Genomic DNA, 22,610 nt, shown 5'->3' on the forward strand with positions numbered 1-22,610 from the left:
GAATGGCCAAAGCGATATATTTTTCAATAATTATACAATTACAAATTTTAAAATCCACGGAAATGAAATTTTAAAATCATTACAAATAATATTGAGGGACCCTGTAGAGACCGTAAGAGACAATGAACAGACACAAAAACTTATGACAATTTATGACGAAGATCCAGTGTTAGGAGGTCATTGCGGAACAAAAAGGTTATATGCCAAATTAAGAACTAAATATTACTGGAAAAACATGACACGTGATATAGCGAAATTTGTGAAAAATTGCAATAAATGTCTTTTAAATAAAGTGAGACCCAAAACAAAAGAAAATCTTGTCCTTACTCCAACACCCTGTAAACCATTTGACATAGTAATTATCGATACAGTAGGTCCACTTCCAGAATCAAACTATGGTAATAAGTTCGCTGTTACTATGATTTGTGACTTTTCTAAATACCTGGTAACAGTAGCTGTACCAGATAAATCAGCAAAAACTATCGCATGTGCTATTTTTGAAACCTTTATATTAATTAACATATGGTACAATGAAAGCCATTAGATCCGATTTAGGGACGGAATACAAAAATGAATTATTCTCGGAATTAACAAAACTTTTAAAAATTAATCATGATTTCTCAACAGCTTATCACCACGAAACTGTTGGTACTGTTGAAAGAAACCATAGAGTCTTTAACGAATATTTACGTGCATATCTAGATGAAACGTACTCAGATTGGGATACGTATTTGAAATACTTTACATTTTTACATAATACTACAAGTAGTTCGGTTTTTGACAATAAATTTACTCCATTCGAATTAATATTTGGCAGAAAATCTACAATGTCACATGAATTACAAAAGGAACAAATCGATCCGATCTATAATGTAGAAAATTATACAAAAGAGCTAAAATATAGAATGCAAAAATCTCATAAAATGGCAACAAATTTAATTAATAAACATACAATTAGAAATAAAGACAGAACCGAGAAATAAACATAGAAATATATATAAAGGTCCCTACATAATAAAGAATATCGACGGACCAAATGTAACAATTTACGATGAAATTAATAAAATTGAAAAAACTGTACATAAAAACCGTATCCAAAAATTTTATTAAAATTTATAGTACTTTTAAATTTTATTAATTAATCTTTAAATATAAATATATTTTAAGAATACGCCAAGGAATGTAACAAAAAAAAAATTTTTTTTAATGTTAATTTCGATACGGGCTAATTTACTAAATATATGTCACCTAAATAACATAAAAAGATAGCAACTTACTTACGTTAAGTAGTAGTAGCTTATACAATAAGCTTACCATACAAGATAAAATATCGGCTCACTTCAAACTAAACTAAATTATCAAAATCTAAAAATTAACTTTTCCTACATATTTCTTTTTGCAAATTTCAATTTTAACTCTTTTTGATATAGCCTAAAGAAGAATGTGGCAAGACTGATCACCTTGCCAAATTCTTCTTTTCCAAAGGGGGGTCATGTAGTGTCATGCAGTGCCAGCCAACTAAAAACTAAAATAGCTGGCATCACCCCCACATGCAACCATGCATGTATGCACTTGGCGTTACTGGGTGAAAGAGACGAATGACGGAGAGAATTCTGATTGGCTGAATCTTCCGTTACTCGACTCTATCACGCCATTGCATTATGCGATTTTCCCGTTATGCACTTTTGCATACCGGCAAAGTTGCTTTTGAAGCGTCAGCAGTTTTTGAGTTTAAGTTAGAATTGAGCCGGTGAACGCAAAACCTAAAACGCGCGTTAAGAAATAAGATACCAAAAGTGTAACATGAAAAATAAAATAATGAACATTTAAATAAATTAAAAATAAAGAAAAGACAAATAAAGAAATTTAAATAAAACTAACTACATCGAAAGACAAAGAAAATAGTTTTAATTGTTTGTGAATATGCGTGCGCTGGGGGCTGCAAGCCCAAAAATAAGTGGCTTTAAATGCCACGCTACAACAAGATCTATAGGGACAATAACTAAGTAAACAAAACAACAAACAGACATACAGGCATAAGGCTAGCAAAACTCCTCCAAATCTTCATCTGGCAGGATCTTTGCTGGCTGCTTGGCTTTATCATTATCCTTCCTGACATGGACGCAGCCTCGAAGAGTAAAGACCGACTGCAACTTCCCCTCTCGCCGAAGCTTTGTTGCTGCTTGGAGAAGCACCCGGTTGTGCTTAGAATGGGGTCATATATAGTTCGACACACCTTGACAGAGAGTGGCAGCTTTGCGGTCACATTAAAAATGTCGAGAAGCGTCCATGAGTGGAAAAACGTCGATGCTTACACAAAAAAGAATAGCAGGGGCAACAATAATGTACAAATGAAATTCATTTTGTATTAAAATGAAAAATTGTCGTAACGAAGTTTCAAAATTTGTTCCAAACTCGCTGTTACGAACATAAATAGTTCATAAATGATAATTTTTGCATGCTAAGTTAGGAGCTTTTAGGCCGTTAAATAAAAGGCAAAAATTAAATTTTCTTTTACCCTACTACACGTTTCGACTCTTTTTTGATTCCTACTTTGCCCACTTATTTTGGACTCGTTTCGGATTCTTAAATTATGAGCACCGTGAGCATGTTTGAGGGGTAGCTTTGTTTGCGTAAATATGTGTACCCTATAAACATTCTCTTACAGTTCTGGAGTTCAATATGGGTCCAAAAAATATCAGCTTCAAAAATGCTATCACCTTAGAGCCTTTTATGACTCCAATTTGATGAAATTATGAACAAACGAAAAATATTAAAATCAGTAAACTAGGCAACTCCGAAAAAAAAACTCAGAAAATAACGACAATAATTGCTGAATTGTAATTCCAAGCAGCCTCGATTCAAATGATTTTTAAATACCCAAAAAAAGATACAAAAGAGGAATATTCCGTGTATTTTCCTGGTATTTACCCATAAAAATGGTAAATACCCGGTAGAATCCCAACTCTAGTAATAAATCCAAGTACGTAAAGTTGTGTTCATAAAAATTGAAATACAATGAATCTTAATATGTAAAACGTTATTCCGATTAGGCAAGGGCAGAACAAAGTGTCGGGTCCGCTATAATAATATACATATATGACAGGAAGCTGATTTTTCAATTATTTGCCTTCTGTTAAACACGCCTATAGCTTGGCTTCTAATTTTTAACTATTCTGTTTAGCAGTAAGAATTATTTAAGTTGTTGCAATAAAATATTTTTGTTTATTTTTCCCAGTTTACTTCAACGGCGAGTAGTCGTGGAGAACGCGCAAACAAACGCAAAGCAGCAGCGGATGCCACTACTTCGACTACTGAAAATGCGCCAACTCCAGCAAAAAAACCCCCAACCGTGTCAGCAACACCAAATGCCTCCAAATCAACAAATCCAAAAAGTAAAAGTAGGCAAGCATAAACTTTTTTAGTACTTAAAAATTAATGTTATGAATTCACAATCATATCTACAATTCTACAAAGCAGCTCAAGATAGTGCGATTGAAGCGAGCAATAGTGCGTCTGTTGCTAAAAAGACTAGTTCAACGACAGCGGAGACCACAAATGTAGTTAGCAGCACAACAAATACCAACAATACAACAATGACGCTAGGAAAGGTAACAACTGCGGCAGCAAACAGCAGTGGAGGAGCTTCAAATAATAATCGACCGACCAGAAGTCGAAAATAAATATTAAAAATAAATTGTAGTTAGAAGGGTGATAATGTAATTTATATAAAATAGCGTATACTAAATTCCCAAAAAAAAAGGAGAAAAAAAACTACATACATTACTGCAATACACTCGAAAACAATGGCACACATACATACGATAGATGGATTTAGATGAGTAAAATTACTATGATGTTATATACATATAATGACGGCCCGTTAAAGGGCGATCGATTCCAATCGAGGCATATTAAATAACAATAACAAAACCAATTAAATAACGCTACAGTGGCATATATTGAAGTAGCTTCTCCCAAAATTTAATATTTCAGCAAACAAACTAGACATAAATCATTTTAAATTCAACCTAGTAACCAATATGATATTTTTATGTACCAGCTTTTTACGCTGCGTAAAATTTAGCTTTTGAACTCCACCATAATACTCTACATAATTTATTACAAATCTAAATCTATGTAGCAATGTTATTACATACATTTACAATCACCCTTATCGCGAAGTTCACGCGGAAAAGTGGTCGCCTTCACTTCTTTTGTTCGGGTGAACTTTTTCCGCCTATCGACAATTTCGGGCGAACAAAAGTTCACTTCGAAACAGCTGATGCTCTATTGCGAATTGGCAGTGAACAAATAATTTACATACAATTGTGTAAATTTTGTAACCAAGCATATATTTCCTTAAAATACAACAAAAATAGAAATAAAAAATTTATAAAATAATGTTTAGTATTGAAATTAAGTTGGTATTGATTGAGCGCGGGGAGAATATAAATGTGAAACCGATTCGGAGGCAATTAACGGTCAGTTCTAACCCTTTGGAGCTGAATGATTCACTGTAAGCTAAAAATTAATTTTTTCAGCACTTTTGAATAACAAGTTAATTTTTTTCAATTAGCTTTCGCCAATATTACAGGCTAAACAAGTCGGCATTCTAATATTTGCTAGATATTCTTACCAACTCCTTGCCACCATTGAAGCAAAAATTTGGAGTTCCACCAATTGTAAAGTTGAGTACATGTCTTCGTTTTTTCACATAGGGAAAATGCGTTGGAAAGACTATGAAGTGAGTCTTAGCCAATTTTGTTTCAGTGAGGTGCTCAACATTTTGGAACCTTTGCTTTGTCCACTAAGGATAACTTGGCCGACTGATAAAAATAAAAGTACATATAATAATAAAAGTACATATAATTATAAGAGTATCAAATTTCAAAACAAAAAATTATTACATTTTGTTTTTCCCTCGTTCGCCTGTAAAATATAAGTGAACAAATTCGGGCTTCCCGGCTGTTCATTTCGCCCGAACAAAGAGTTGGCGATAAGGTGAAATCTTTTTCGAACACGAAAAATTGTTTCGCCACCCTCTGCGATAGGGTGAACGAAAACTGTGAATATTTTCGGGTGAAAATAAAACTCGCGATAAGGGTGAATATGTAAGTTCAAGGAAGACAGAAAGGTAAAAGCATGCTGTTCCATGTACATTAGACTGGGTCGAAAAAAAGTTGCTGATGTCCGCCCCTAAATTTAAAGATCATGTTGAGAGGGTTTCGGAAAAATTTTTTTTGATCCTTAGAAATACAGCCGAAAAGGTTCTTTCGTTGTAACTTGGTTATTTGACGTCCGATTTTTAAAATTGGTAGGTCATTATTTTGGCCTTGAAAAGCTTCACATTTCCGTTTAATGTCCTTTTAAGCTATAAAGTCGTTTTCACATGATTACGTCAGCTAACAAAGTTGTACCCCCCTAAAGTATCCTTTTTTTCCTTACCAAACGAAAGTACTTAAAAATTCAAGAATTCGAAGTTAGCCTCCAAAAAATAGATATCGGCTTACGAAGTTCGAAATTCTATATTTCGAAATTTTATTTTTTTTTTGTTAACGCGTTCAGCAAATTGAAAAAGTAAAAATGTGGCCGTGGTCCGCTCTTTTCCCTTATTTGAAGGGCTGAATTCTTTTTTTGAGAAATTTGGTATAACAGCTGTTATACGAGGTGAAAAGTCAGACTCTGACTTATCTGACCCTACTCCTTCCACAATTCGTTAACAAAAAAATAAAATTTCGAAATGTAGAATTTCGAACTTGGTAAGCCGATATCTCTTTTTTGGAAGCTAACTTCGAAAAACGGAGATATTCACCCTTATCACGAAGTTCACGCGGAAAAGTGTTCAGCTTCACTTCTTTTGTTCGGGTGAACTTTTTCCGCCTATCGGCAATTTCGGGCGAACAAAAGTTCACTTCGAAACAGCTGATGCACTATTGTGAATTAGCAGTGAACAAATAATTTACTTACAAATGTGCAAATTTTGTAACCAAGTATATACTTCCTTAAAATACAACAAAAATAGAAATAAAAAATTTATAAAATAATGTTTAGTATTGCAATTAGGTTGGTATTGATTGAGCGAGAGGAGAATATAAATGTGAAAGTGATTCGCATGCAATAAAGGGACAGTCTAACCCTTTGGAGCTAATTGATTCACTGTAAGCTAAAAATAACTATTGCCAGCACTTTTGAATAACAAGTTAATTTTTTTTCAATTAGCTTTCGCCAATATTACAAGCCGGCATTCTAATATTGGCTAGATATTCTTACCAACTCCTTGCCACCATTGAAGCAAAAATTTTGAGTTCCACCAATCGTAAAGTTGAGTAAATTTATTCGTTTTTTCGCATAGGGAAAGGTGTTGGGAAGGACGAAATGGGTCTTGTCCAATCTTGTTTCAGTGAGGTGTTCAACATTTTGGAACCGTCGCTTTGTCCACAATGGATAACTTGGCCGACTGATACGTTGTCATAAAAAATAGAATTTACATACTTAGCAAAACAGGAATTTCACTTTTTTCCACTCAGCTTCTGATTGTGTATTATTTATAGATTTATTTCTAATAATAAAAGTACATATAATTATAAGTGTATCAAATTTCAAAACAAAATATTACTTAACATTTTCTTTTCCTCTCGTTCGCCTGTAAAATATAAGTGAACAACTTTGGGTTTCCACGCTGTTCATCTCGCCCGAACAAAGAGTTGCCGATAAGGTGAAATCTTTTTCGAACACGAAGAATTTTTTCGCCATCCTCTGCGATAGGGTGAACAAAAACTGTGAATATTTTCGGGTGAAAACAAAACTCGCGATAAGGGTGATTACTTTGTTTACTTAAGCCTCAATCTCTACGAAAAAGTGGGTTTTGTCCAATACCCAGAAAAAAAGTTGATTTTGTCGCATAGTGTTATTATTATAAATAGGAAACAAGAGTTTTGACTCACTCATTTACTTTTACTTCCCCTATTCATGACGGAACGATACAAGGTGGCAGCATGGGATAGCTGATTATAAACTTTTTTTATTTGATTTGATACATCAACTTCTGTCGCGTACGATTTTGACATTTGTCCATCGAATTTACAAAAACAAAGTACATGGAATTTTTATTTTTTATTTTTTTTTTTATGTCACCATGCTGCCACCTTGTATCGTTCCACCATGCCCCTATTTATGATATTTGGCATATTTTTATTAACTTTTCAATGCAAACCCTAATAATAATTTTTCCTCCAAAAATATCTTGAGTTTCAGGTCTAAGTATAATTAGAATCAGGTAAAAGTTGCAATAAATATTGAAAGTGCTATAACTTCTTTGTTTATTATTTTAGTAATATGATTTAAAAGCAACATTTTCTTGAATGTTGAAGGACTTTCGTTTGGAAAGGATACATTAGGGGGGATACAACTTTGTTAGATGACCTAATCATGTGAAAACGACTTCATAGCTTAAAAGAACATTAAACGGAAATGTGAAGCTTCTCAAGGCCAAAATAATGACATATCAATTTTAAATATCGGATATAACCAAGTTACAACGAAAAAACCTTTTCGGCTGTATTTCAAAGGATCAAAAAACAAATTTTTTTTCCGAAACCCTCTCAACATAATCTTTAAATTTAGGGGCGGACTTTAGCAACTTTTTTTTTGTATGGGGACCAACCCAGTCTAATGTACATACCTACGTAAAATATAGGGATCTTTAAATGTGTAGCTACATTAACCTATTTATCGGTCTTGTAATTTGTTTATTAATAAACTTAACATTAGTGCTTAAGCGCGGTATGTTTATAACAAGAAAACGCTCAAGAATCGTTTTTTTATTTTTCCCTTGTAAGCTAAACTTGACAATTATTTTGTAAAGAAAATGAAAATAAGAAAGGAAAATATTATTTTGTAATAAAAAACGCTTGGTTTACAAGAAGAAATTAAACAATTTCTTGAGCTTTTTTTATGATCTGCATACCGCGCTTTAATTGTTATTTCTTAGTTACACATCTTATATATTCTCCTATAGTCAAAATAGTTTTTATTTATACCAAAGCTGTAAACTGCCGTCCATAGCAAAAAGGCAGTAAAGTGTGAAAAGTGAAATTAGAGAAAATGGAATTTCTGTTTTGGAAATTTAAGATTTTTCAAGTACACATCAAATTTAAAATCTCCTTTTATCTTTGAATGTATTTTTAAATGAATATTTGCCCTATAAATTTTCATTGATTTCGATTACTGGGATATTGTACCAAGGCGTTGTGTGGAAAATAAACAAGGAGAAGCAATCAGTTGTAGGGGTAACAACACCTTGTACTGATGCATAAGTTTCTAAAAATTCTAAATGCTCTGTAAAAATGTTACCTTGTTGTTGTTGTTGTTGTTGTTGTTGGTGTTGTTGTTGTAGCGATAAGGTTGCTCCCCGAAGGCTTTGGGGAGTGTTATCGATGTGATGGTTGCCGGATGCAGATCCGGTACGCTCCGGTAACACAGCACCATTAAGGTGCTAGCCCGACCATCTCGGGAACGATTTATGTGGCCACATTAAACCTTCAGGCCATCCCTCCCTCCCCACCCCCAAGTTCCATGAGGAGGGTTGCCCTACACAGCCCCTTGAATCTGGTATTTTAGTCGCCTCTTAGGACAGGCATACCTACCGCGGGTATATTCTGACCCTCTAACCCGCTGGGGGCAAAAATGTTACCTTCATGTTGCATTCTTAAAATCTAGCTATTGAACTAGGTTACCTAGCCTTCTGCAAAAAGGCTGAGTTTGTAGTTAATGGTACCATGGTACCCCTTTTCTTATTCAGTGGGAAATATTTTGTGGAAGGAACATACAAACTACGAAAGAGAAAACCCATCTTGGCGACATTATTTTCAAAGAAAACACCATAAGTACAAAATTTCGAAATTTTCATCGAATATGTACACTTCTCGTTTTTTTGAAACTGGTTGCCGTGGTTTCCGTTCTATGACTGGTTAACGTTTTTACAAAAATTTACGAAAACAAAATAATAGCATTTAAATATTTTCTTTTGTTAAGCCTGAACTGAGAACGAAGGAGCTATTATTTATTGAATCTTATCGGATATACTCAAATACGAAAAATCTACTCTTAGTGTAAATAAAAACAACTTTTGTTCATTCAATTGAAGTTAAGCATGCTATTAGGTAACATTGAGCGGACTAATATCAAAATTAAACCAACAAATGAAAGCAGGAAGGAAAACGAATAGATGCTTACAAAACACAAAAAAAAATTTTTTTTAATTTAAAAATAATATATATGGTAGCCAAAGTCCAAAATATAGTCTACTCTAATGCCCCTATTACCGTTTACAACTCAACTCTGGTTGGGTTGAAATTTCGCAATTTGGTATTACAGATTACAACTCAACCTGTCAAACAAAAATGTCGGGTGAGTTGTCTAGTCTAACAACTTTTTGTTGCATTACCGTTTACAACCTTGTGTTGGTGTAGTTGTCAAAGCCGTCAAAATCTGACAATTGATTACCAACAGTTGTCTCATACAATTTTGCAGTTGTTTTGACAAAATGTAACGTTTTACAAGACGGTTCACCACCTAATTTTTAACAAAGATTTCCAAAGTTGGTATCAAAAGACGCGTTTCGACCTCCGATTTAAGAATCCGAAAACAAAAATTAAAAATTTAATTTCTCTCATATCATTTTGGTTAAAATTTGCATGTGGTTGTTATATTTTGCCAGATTTTTTGTACACACGAATTCAGAAAGGCGTTGGACCCACCCAGGGTTATTTTTACAAATCGCGTCCAAAGGCCTCCAACGCAGAAAGATGTTCTGTGCAAAAAAACTGTGGATCGGGCCTCATATTTCGGGCCCTCTCTGGGCCATTTTGTGGGCTTTTGTAAATATTGTTCGACAGAAATAAAATTTTTAATTTCCGCTTTCGAATCCTAAAAACGGAGATCGAAACGCGTCTTTTGATACCACCCTTGATAAGAGTTAGATGGTGCACGGTTTTTTAATCAGACAATAATCAACAATTTTGTACACATTTATAGAAAAAACTTCTTTTAAACGAAGGATTACATTGAATAACTTTTTGACTTTATGGAGCGACATTCGGAAGTTGGACGAGTTTGGCCGCAGTTCGGATGCAGCCAAAAGAGGTGAAATTATGTGATCGTGAGTCCAATTGATACTAATCACTACTCCTGGGAGTCCTGTTTTAGAGTAAAATACAATTTTTGCTGTTTGGGTTTTAATCCACCTCGTACAAATATGCTCCTCAATAATATCTAAAACCAGTCCAACACCAAAATCATTTCCACAGCATATTTGATAGCTGCCGTTAGCAAGCAATCGGAGTGTGGCGCATAATTTTAAAATACGGACGCGTATGCGGAAATGGTCCTTAATTTTGTTTAGTAAGGAGCAAAATTCTTCCTTTCAAATCTGCAAAAATAACTTCATTAGAAGCTCATCATTTGTCACTTAAACATTTTCTTACTTGGTGCTTGGTAGTTCCAAGGAATTGGAATGATCACGCGAATGCTTTCCGTATTCGCGACATGTCAATCACCAAGATTTTCGCCATTATAAAATAGATTTCATATAATATCTGTTTTGCTTTTAATAACATAATCACTTTTGCAAATGCTTAAATTTCCGCCACAAATTGATCAGCTGTTCATTTATCTGTCAAATCATCACTTTATGAAGTTGGCAACTCAATTCAACTTCAACTGAAATAAGTTGTAATTCGTAATACCAAACAGGAGTTTGCAAGTTGAGTTGTTTTAATTACAACCCAACTAAGTAGAGTTGTACACCGTAATAAGGGCATAAGTTAGTTGCTAGAAACAAAATTATATCGAAACAACCGCTCTCAACTGTAGAGTCGACTTTATTTTGATTGGCAAAAAAAAAAAAAAAAAAACAGAGCAACAAACAACAAAATTGTAAATTAATAAAGGTGTCGCTAAAAAGTTATGCATGTATGTTTATGGGAGCTCAGCATGAGAGCGACAGAGAAAACGTTCAAGTGTATATGCACTATGTAGTTACATTTTGAAATAAACGCCGATGCAACAGTTTATGTATGTAATTAAGAAAATAAAATTGAGCATTAATTTAAAACTAAATTAGCCATTCGAATATATATATATATATATTATGTAATTGTACTGTTTTTTTTTTTTTTGAAACATACATATATATATACATATACACAAACATATATAAAAAAAGCATGTATGATGTATAAATATTTGCTTGTGTGCATATAAAAAGTATAATTTGATATTTATGTTAAACATGTTATATTAAAAATGGCTAGCATGGCAAAAAGGAAAATTTTTTAGAAATTGAATTTTGAAGTAAAATAAAAAGATTTGTTACATTTCCATTTCTTTTGTATGAAATTGATGTACGCTAATGACAAAAATTATAAATAGGCGAAAACAAAATTATAGATATACCTAATATATATACTTATAACAAGTAAATATAAATAAATAACAATAGCAACCAACTATTGTGTAAGTGAATTTAATCTCTTTTTTTGTTTTTAATGTACCGTATCATGATAAAAACACCTACCAGGCAAGGCGAATTCAGCACCAGATGTTGTGTATTTTCCATACAACGCTTTGGTACAATAAGCTGTCAGTTAATCGAAATCAATACAAATGTTCTTTCGGCTTGATATTCTTTGCACGGCGAATTGGGTTGAATTCGCTTTGTCACCACCTGGTATAGGTTCGCCTTGCTAACAGGTATAACCGTGTGTGATGTTATTAACGTCTTTCCACAGTGAAAAATTTTCAAATTTCTAGACTGCACAAATAAATATATATACTTTTTTCTCAAACCAAAAAAATATGAATATTTTACAATTAAAGAAATATGAAAATATTTTTTTTCATTTCATCGTTTTACAGAACCAGAATTCCCCTCAGAAGATGGAACGGTTATACCTTGTAAGTATTTTTATCATGTACTATATAGCAAGACGTAACACGGTCATGATGTAAGTTTCATTAACTTAGGTTTATTAACATATAAAGTATCATAATGATGTGTCAGAAAAGAGAAAAAGAAGAAAATTTTAGCAAAATTGATGTATGCGATGTATAAACATTCATTATACAGACTTGTGTATTATATACATGGTACATCGATACTAATAAATCAAATCCGAGTAACATACCTATGTACAGTTAACTCAAACAAGCAGTTATTCGCGTTCGAGTCTTACAATATTACTGGCCCCAATATTTTTTAAATAAAAACGCAAGGTATATTCTGCAAACCATATTCGATTGAGAGTATCGATTTTCCATTTTGAAATCGTTTGAGCATCAGCAAATCGGAAGATTAATTTCGGGAATACCCGAATAGAAATCGTGGATGTTGGCATAAAACATAAATTTTAATGAATTTTAGATGCCTGTAACTAACGCCTTTCGGTTTTTTTTTTTTAATTTTTAAGCTTTATTATTACCGGGAAAACAAGAGCTGTTCGTTTTATAACAAAAATGGCCAATTCAAAAATAGAAAAAAATAAAAGCAAAATTATGAAGTTTTAAAAATTTCGTGAAAATTATAAAATTTTAATGAAAGCTTAAAACACTAAAAATTTAAAAATTAAAATATTGTTTAAAATCGCAACATATTTTTTTAGAATGTTTTTCCTTAGACATCTTTTTTACAACGCCTTTTAAAATTAAATATTAATAAATTGGACAAATTACTCAGGCCAAAGTATAAAGCAACTTTGAAAATTTGAAATTTTGAAGTTGTAGCGAAAATCCCAAATATTTTTATAAAACCACGAAGCACAAAGCCGTTTTTCGTATTGCGGCAAATCTTGGTAGAAGCTTGAAATTTCAAGACCAGAATCGGATTTTACCGCGAAAATTGTATCCTTCGCTCGACTCGATTGTAAATCACAATATGTGATTCAATGCAATTCAAATATATTTCAATATGGTTTCATATTATGCAGGCTTCAATTTCGAACTTCGAAAGCAAATTCCTACATTTGGATGTTATCTTTCGAAAAGCGCATTTGGTTTTTTGCCATTGTCTCGACCTCTTCAAAAAATTTGGTTTGGTTCAATACCCACCGGGTTATGTAATATTATTGATAACGCTTTGATAATATTAAATAAAGCCTTTGGGTAAATTTTTCATTTATTTACATTTGCAATTTATAATTTTTTGCATTTTTAATTAGTTATAAAACGGCATATTTTTCATAAACGGTCTACCTAACGTAATAAATGTATGCGCAGATGGAGGTGTTTTAAAAAAAATTTAGGTACGGCGTTGCGTTGTTCAAACCAATTCTGAAATGAGGAGCTTTTCGAAAATTTCCCGAAATAGGGCGTTTCCATAAGGGCAGCCGAAATAGGGATATATGAGCCGCTCAGTGCACACATCGATTAACTCCATAAAACGAAAAGTTGAGAAACGCGATGATGTAATGTATATTGTTTCTAAAAATTATATATAATGTAGAATGCATAACTGCAGATATAGCTTTCATCTAACGGTATATAAAACAAGTAATGAAGGCTAAGTTCCGGTGTAACCGAACATTACATACTCAGCTGAGAGCTTTGGAGACAAAGTAAGAGAAAATGACCATGTAGGAAAATGTACCTAGGGTAACCCTGGAATGTGTTTGTATGACATGGGTATCAAATGGAAGGTATTAAAGAGTATTTTAGAAGGGAGTGAGCCATAGTTCTATAGGTGGACGCCTTTTCGAGATATCGCCATAAAGGTGGACCAAGGGTGACTCTATAAGTGTTTATACGATATGGGTGTCAAATTATAGGTATTAATGACGGTTTTAAAAGGGAGTGGCCCTTAGCTGTATATGTGAAGGCGTTTTCGAGATATCGACCAAAATGTGGACCAGGGTGACCCAGAACACCATCTGTCGGGTACCCCTTATTTATTTATATATGTAATACCACGAAATTTTCGATATCCGATTTTACTAATTTTTATTTAGAACACATATAGTAATAGGGGTAACGTTCCTGTCAAATTTCATCATGATATCTTCAACGACTGTCAAATTACGGCTTGCAAATCTTTTAAATTACCTTCTTTAAAAAGTGGGCGGTGCCACGCCCATTGTCCAAAATTTTACTAATTTTCTATTCTGCGTCATAAGGTCAACCCACCTACCAATTTTAATCGCTTTATCCATCTTTGGTAATGAAATATCGCACTTTTTCGGTTTTTCGAAATTTTCGATATCGAAAAAGTGGGCGTGGTTATAGTCCGATTTCGGTCATTTTAAATAGCGAATCTGAGATGAGTGGCCAGGAACTTACATACCATATTTCATTAAGATACCTCAAAATTTACTCAAGTTATCGTGTTTACGGACGGACCGACATGGCTAAATAAATTTCTTTTTTCGCCCAGATCATTTTGATATATAGAAGTCTATATCTATCTCGATTAGTTTATGCCGTTACGGATTACCGTTATGCGAACAAAATTAATATAATCTGTGAGCTCTGCTCAGCTGAGTATAATAATTTAAAAAATATAGTTTATTTAAATAAAGTAGATAACCCTATAACTGCTATACTAACTACCGTTTGCATTGTGCTTTTTGTTATCTGTTTACCGATACGATTTTGTAAGGAATATTATTGAGAGGGAGGGAGCATCTTCGGCTGTTTAAAAACAAATAAGCGTCGATGCACAGCCAGAACAGATACAGCGCTACTGAAACTATTTACATTAGAGTATGGAGTTAATCGAAATGGCTTCTGAAGTAAATTACTTATTATTCCATGGCCAACAAAATTTGCCATTTAACGGTGCTAATCTTTATTATTCAGGAAAGTTATTATAAATATAAAAAGTTATGACTATACCATGGGCTTTGACACTTAAATTTAAGATTTTTCAAAAAGTGGAGTTAATAGATGTGTGCACTGAGCGGCTCATACGCCACTCAGCAGTCGCCTAAGCCTTTCAGATATGAGAAAGCAGAATAATTTGCTCTCAATTTTGGCGTTAGCTTTTCAATTCTGTATGCAGATATCCTCAAGAGAGATCAAAACATTTTGGCCCGTTCTTATACATATACGTTAAGACTGTATTGGTCCCCATACAAAAAAAAAAAGTTGCTAATGTCCGCGCCTAAATTTAAAGATTATGTTGATAGGGTTTCGGAAATTTTTTTTTGATCCTTCCAAATACAGCCTAAAAGGTGTTTCATTGTAACTTGGTTATTTGACGTCCGATTTTTAAAATTGATATGTGATTCTTTTGGCCTTGAGAAGCTTCACTTTTCCGTTTAATGTCCTTTTAAGCTATGAAGTCGTTTTCACATGATTAGGTCAGCTAACAAAGTTGTAGGCTGTCTTGTTTTGATTTCGAATTCAAAACACATTGCGAGCATTTTCTATTAACAATTAATTATTAGCTTTCAATATTTATTGCAACTGTTATTTTACCTTATTCTTATTATACTTAGACCTGAAAGTCATGATTTTTTTTTTTTTTTTTTTTTTTGAGTCATGATATTTTTGGAGGAAAAATTATTATTAGGGTTTGCATTGAAAAGTTAATAAAGATATGCCAAATATCATGAATAGGGGAAGTCAAAGTAAATAAGTGAGTCAAACCTGTTGTTTCGTATTTATAATAATAACACTATACAACAAAATCAATTTTTTTTCTGGGTATTGGACAAAACCCACTTTTTTGTAGAGATTGAGGCTTAAGTAAACAAAGCACTATCTCCGTTTTTCGAAGTTAGCCTCCAAAAAATAGATATCGGCTTTCGAAGTTCGAAATTCTACATTTCGAAATTTTATTTTTTTTGCTAACGCGTTCAGCAAATTGAAATAGAAAAATGTGGTCGTGGTCCGCTCATTTCCCTTATTTGAAGGGCTGAATTCTTTTTTTGAGAAATTTGGTATAACATAAAATATCATGAGTTTCAGGTCTAAGTATAATAAGAATCAGGTAAAATAACAGTTGCAATAAATATTGAAAGCTAATAATTAATTGCTAATAGAAAATGCTCGCAATGTGTTTTGAGTTCGAAATCAAAACAAGACAGCCTATACAATTTTTGTGATTGTAGCAGCATAAGTGTGACAAGAAAAAATTTAAATTTAGGTACATTCGATTATTGAATACAAAAACAAAAACGTTTAAACAACTATATATCGGCACTCTGATGTATGGGAATGCACCTAGCCTTTTATAGCAATATAGGATTATTACATATATGATTGAAAGTGCTATAACTTCTTTGTTTATTATTTTAGTAATATGGTTTAAAAGCAACATTTTCTTGAATGTTTAAGTACTTTCGTTTGGTAAGGACAAAGAATACCTTAGGGGGGTTCAACTTTGTTAGCTGACCTAATCATGTGAAAACGACTTCATAGCTTAAAAGGACATTAAACGGAAATGTGAAGCTTCTCAAGGCCAAAATAATGACATATCAATTTTAAAAATTGGACGTCAAATAACCAAGTTACAACGAAAAAACCTTTTCGGCTGTATTTCGAAGGATAAAAATAAACAAAATTTTTCCGAAACTCTCTCAACATAATCTTTAAATTTATGGGCGGACATTAGCAACTTTTTTTTCCGACCCAGTCTAATATACATATGTACGTATAGAAATATGTACATTTACATATATTTAAATAACAGGCTATATACACATACATATAACAATAAAACGAGAAAATAAATACCCCTATAATTATTTATATGTATAAAGCAAATATGATATGCATTTAATGAACAAAAAGAAAAATAAAAGAAAAGCGGTGTTAAAACCTTTTAACCACAAGGAAATAGCGCAAATAAAAATATAAACTTAATACATACACGCAGACAAATTAAAACTAAAAAAATCAAATAAATCAAAAGTGTATGGTTCGAAATAGTAGCAAAAATAAATAAGCATTAACAGTTTATATAACCAAGACAATTTGGTGTTGAGTAAGAAGAGTTAAGATGGAGGTCTTTATAGATAGACGAGAGCAAAATTTGCTGAAATATCTTTTGTGCTCTTTTTGTTTTTAATAAAATTTGAAACCATACAGGCGAGGCAGAAAAAAGGAAAAATGTAAAAAAAAAAAAAAAAAATTGTATCACAAATAAAAAAGCAAATGATCTTACATAGAATACATTAATAATAACGAGACTTATACATATTAAAATGGACAGTATAAATAACTTAAACAAAAAAACATTAAAAATAATAAAAACATAAAATACAGCACGATAAAAAAAAGCAAAATCAACGTATGTATTCATTTCGCACTAAATATATATTTCATACTCTTCTTGGTTTCAGCGTCTTGTTATTTTTTTTTTTTGTTTTTTTTTTTTTTTTTGTTTAAAAGGGTATTCATACATATTCACATACGTGGATAATTAAAATTGAACAGAACGTAAAAAATAAAAAAAACTTAAAATATAATTAAAATATGATAAAATATATAAACAATACGTATATGCATAAAATTTAAGTTTATTGTATAAGTAACTGAAAATAAAAAAGGAATAAAATTCATTTTGAAATTCAATAAAAATAATAGCTACTATTTCTGTTTTTCGTACTTACAACAAATGTGAAGGGAATTGACACAAGCGATTTATAAGGAAACGCTCATTACACCACTTATATAACAACTGACTGGCCCCTTGTAAGCTACGCGTCCCCAATATGATCGCCGAACCTAAAAGAAACACATTAGAGGAAACTGCAGGCCTGTCAAAACAACGCGTTCACAACTGCCACAGGATGTCTTCTTATGTCTTCCGAACATCTTCTACACAGTGAGACGAGAATACTCCCCATAAAGGAGAGAAATTAAATGCTTAGCCAACATTTTCTGCTGAATACTCAGAAACCTAGACATCGCTACAGACAAGAGGCCCCGCCTGCCAGGAACTTAAGAAGTCATCACCGTAAACACTGTAAAGGAATGCGGCACTTAAGAATTCAGCCGTATGAAGAAAAGGAGCATGAAAAGATCCTCAGAGACATACACAAAAAGACGTCGGACTACTATGCCAGGAATTGCCCGGTTAATTCTGTTCTTAATTATCACTGCTATTCTTGAATCCATCGTAGAAAATCTACGAATGCAACCCTCTGCTACGAATACGAAGAATTTGCTATCACTGAACTCATGTGAAACCGAAAAAAGTGCTGCCAACACATAATGTCAAATTTTGGTTATTCGAAGTGAGTTGAGCGATTTTAAATAAAATATTTCAGCTTAAATTTTAGTTCAAATTTTGCATTATAGCATTTAAAAAAAGATTAGTGCTTAAAATGGATTCCGTAGCGTTTGCAGTTTTGATAGAAGAAAATGAGCAAGAGAGACGTAATTTAAAAATTGCGAGGAAAGTCTTGAGAGATGCCAGTAATCCTCTTGATTTAGAAGACGTTATGTAAGTGAAAGGATCCGTATACTTGTTTTAATGAACTTATAAAGGTTTTCAAAAATTTAGGTTTATAAAAAATTTCCGCCTAAATAAGGCTGCGTTTACGTACGTGCTCGGTGTATTAAATGAAGGAAGTGCACCGTTCGGAAGGTCATCTTCAATGAGCCCTTTAATACGTTTGGCATCGGTATTACTTTTTTTTGCGGAGGGTAGCTATCAGCACGGAGTTGGAAAAGATTTTGATGCTGCGATGTCTCAATCCACGTTTTCCAAAGTTTTGAAAGAGGCCCTGCTAATTTTCCAAGCGCGGCTATGTCCACAATGGATACATTTAGATATGACCAACGAAGAGAAATGTAGCGCAAAAAGGCATTCTACGAAAAATATAGGTTCCCGGGTGTAATCATGTGTGTGGACGGTACCCACATAAAAATAGTATCACCAAATAAGGATAAATTTTTATTTTATAATCGGAAAGGATACTATAGCATCAATGCGATGATTGTAAGGACTCTAAGACAATGATTAAAATATTTAATTGATTTACTTTATGCAGATGTGTGATAACAAAATGAGGATTCGTTATGTAAATGCGCAGTATCCAGGAAGTAACCACGATTCTCACATATGGAACGTAAGTAATGCGAGATCCTATCTTGAGAGAAAGTATTCAGAAGGTGGACGGAATACTTGGATTTTAGGTGTGTATATGTTCCTGATGTAAGTTATTTTCCAGGGTTAAGTAAAATATTATTTTTTATAGGTGATACTGGATACGCCTTGGAGCCTTGGCTAATGACACCGTTTCGTTCCCCACAATCGGGCAGCTCTGAAAGTAACTACAATAAAGTCCACGCAAAAGCAAGAAATATTATTGAGAGGACTATTGGCGTTTTCAAAAATCGTTTTAGATGTCTTCTGGGTGCCCGCGAGCTCCATTACGAACCGTACAAAGTAAGCCAGATTGTAAATGTCGCGGCAGCTTTTCACAACATTTGTTTACACTATCGGATTCTAAATTATGATGCGGAATTGCTAGACCAATTATCTGATAGCGACAGTTTGGAAATTTTGCCCACGGAGCTTAATAGTGTTGCTGCCAATATAAGACAATCTATTTCCAATTCACTTTTATAAATATTTATTTATATACGCACTTAAAAATAAACATAAATATTTTAGTAATTTAAATTTAATTTACTTATTAAGTAATTTCAGACTTTTTTCTTCCACCTTCAGCATTTGTTTTTTTATTTCATTTTTTTCGGCTATTAGTCTGTTGTGTTCGCGACTCTCCTCAACTTGAGCAATTTTCAGGTCGCATAATTTTTCCGTGGCTCGATACAATCGTCGAATTCCTGCGGCAATATCCTGGAAATTTTGTTCTTGAGTTTTGAAGTTCTGTATACTCTCTTTGTAAAAGCTTTCCTGCTAACCAATTTGTTCCTTAAGAAGGTTGTATGTAGGGGAATTTGCCGATTTTTGAGGAGTTGAACGCCGGTTCGGTTGTGAAAAGCCACCGGTTGCTGACGCCATAGAAACATCTGCGTCTGCTTCAGGAGTATTTTCCGAATGAATTTGAGGAAGTCCTACACTGATGGTGTTTGGGCAGCCCGAAGTGCAAGTTTCTAGAGATACCAACTCTATTAAGCCTTCTTCCAAATCTGTGAAGCTATGTTGCCGATTTCTTCCGCCTCCTGTGGCTGTCTGCTCCCTTTTATTTTCCATGAGTTTGCGTTTTACATACGATTTCCAGTCCAAATATACCTAAACCAAAAGCAAACAATGAAATTACATACATACATAGATACATATGTACCTATTACAAAAGCATTACTTTTTTCCAGGTAGTTACATCTTTTGTTGGTGGCCCAAGACTATTTAGCTCGTTTGCTACGTTTACCGAAAATTTGTGCACATCCTCCTTTGGGCACTTTGTAAAGCCTTGCGCCATTTCAGGTTGCTGCTGCAATAGCTCGAGTAAGCGGGAATATTGTTGGCGAGTTGTCACAATTTTGGACCTATTATAACAATATATTGCAATTTAATTAGTATAGATATCACTTTTAATAATATAAATAAATAAATAAATGTAAGGCGCGATAATCTCCGAAGAGATCTAAGGCCGAGCTTCTCTTCCAATTTGCGTCGTGCTCCTCTTGATTTTTCCCTACAAATAGGCCGGAAGGGACCTACATGTTTTATGCCGACTCCGAACGGCATCTGCAAGGCAGATGAGTTTTCACTGAGAGCTTTTCATGGCAGAAATACAATCGGAGCGCTTGCCAGACACTGCCGAGGGGCGACCCCGCTTAGAAAAATTTCTTCTAATTGAAAAATCTTATTTCTAAAATTTTGATGTTGCTTCGCCCGGGAGTTGAACCCAGGGCATACGGTGTGATAGGCGGAGCACGCTACCATCACACCACGGTGGCCGCCAATACAAATTAATAATATACTTACATTTTATTTGTTTAATATTCCTTTTTATTCTGAATTTGAGATAATTTCACTTTTTTCCGCAAGCTGATACTCGTCGTAGAAAATTTGTACGAAACTCTACGATTTGACAGTTCGAGTGAGTTCAGTGAAGGCTTTCTACGAATTTCGAACTTACGATGGATTCAGTGAACGGACTTTCGTAGAATCTACGAAAATCGGCCATACGATGGATTCAAGAATAGGGTTGTATAAGTACCCGGAGCTCGCAGTTGTGGAAAGCAACCAACTTCGACCTGGATACTGTAATAGGTTAAACTTTTTCTTATTCAGAATCAACCCCGACATACCCAATGTATGTCCTGCATGTAACGTGTTCCCACATGAAACCAACCATATTTTCAAATTGCAATGTCGAACCAAGGCCTCTTACACCCTTATCTCTCTGGTCCAAACCTGTTGAAACTGCAAGTTAACTCAGACCCCCGTTAGAGGATATTAATGACAATTTTTGACTCGCTTCCCAAGGCAGCCGGTTCTATGTACCGGAGCGACTCGGGGGGGTTTTCCCGACCAAGGGCTGTCATTTCAGTTTCACCCCATTTAAGTTGTTCCGTTCCTCCCACAAATTGTAAACCTCCCAGCAGATCCTTGCAGCGTAACTCCGCCATACTCTCCTGCTTCGGGAAAGTATCGAACCCAATCCGGGTCCTTCTCCTGACCCCGCTCTTAACAAATGTTTTTGCTGCGTTTTCCGGAAAAGAATCTTTTTAGGACGGTCATACTGTTAGTATGACCACATGCGTCCTTCTAGGCCATCCCGCCCTCCCACTCTCTGATCCATGAGGAGTTCGGGGTCGCCAGAGCATCGGCTGTTAATGAAACAGGATTCGCCACGGATAGGTGTGGTTGACAATTGGGTTGGGGAAGCTATTTGGTATTTTAGTCCTCTCTTACGACAGGCATACTTACCGCGGGTATATTCTAACCCTTAACCCACTGGGGTAGGCGGTCATACTCTTGTCAGTGTGTCGCGTGCAAGGGATGGTTACATCGGACAGGTTGCTCTGCGCTAGATCCCGAAACCCGACGTCCTCGTAAATTTTATAAATCTTTTGTGGCTCCTTGCTGTTCACGCCCAAGGTCGTCCCGTAGTCTACGCCTCAGCTACAACGGGTACCCCAATGCTTACCCGGGGACGTCCAGTCCCAGGGCCACAAAAGCATTTGCGTCCTGGCCTCCCTCCACTCAGGCGTAGTCACCCGTCACTTACTCCTAGAGTGACGACGTCTCCCCCGCTGCACTTCAGAATTCTGCAGTTAAACTGTTGGATTAACTGGAAAGATCATGGAGATATTCGATTTCATGAAGCGGCATAACATCCGTATCGGTTCGATTCAAGGGTTTAAACTTACAGAAAAGATCGCTAGAGTGGAAATGGAGGCGGTTTCGCGTTTATCATACACCACTCAGTGCAATATAATATTGTGACGAATATTAGTGACACTAAGTGATACGCACATCACTAGTCTGCTGCTAAGTAAATGAAGCCACAACAACAATAAAGCAGGTAGCCACTTGTATCTACATAAACGAATCAATCATTATGTCTACACATATGTACGTACACGCAGCGGAGAGAGATGCACAAACACGTGCATATATCTTATCTGAGATGCTCTCAAAAGTAGGCTTGGATACTTTTCTTTAAGTACTGTGGAAGTATCACTCA

General features: G+C 34.3%; 1 protein-coding gene across 4 annotated transcripts in view; it reads left to right on the forward strand.

The window, feature by feature from the left end:
• The window catches only part of LOC137250780 (pneumococcal serine-rich repeat protein-like), a 75,644-nt gene extending 58,064 nt beyond the window's left edge, over positions 1–17,580 (forward strand). Inside the window, exons 5-6 of one of the 4 annotated variants that reach the window (XM_067784250.1) lie at positions 3,239–3,401; positions 3,478–17,580. In XM_067784250.1, coding sequence (XP_067640351.1) covers positions 3,239–3,401; positions 3,478–3,683 — 369 coding nt within the window. In that variant the 3' untranslated portion in view covers positions 3,684–17,580. Of the gene's footprint in view, positions 1–3,238; positions 3,406–3,477 lie in introns of all 4 variants that reach the window. The other 3 variants (XM_067784252.1, XM_067784251.1, XM_067784253.1) reach the window with 3 other exon arrangements.
• Positions 17,581–22,610: the final 5,030 nt, after the last annotated feature.

This window comes from Eurosta solidaginis, chromosome 4, assembly GCF_040869045.1.
Source record: "Eurosta solidaginis isolate ZX-2024a chromosome 4, ASM4086904v1, whole genome shotgun sequence".
NCBI lineage: Eukaryota > Metazoa > Arthropoda > Insecta > Diptera > Tephritidae > Eurosta > Eurosta solidaginis.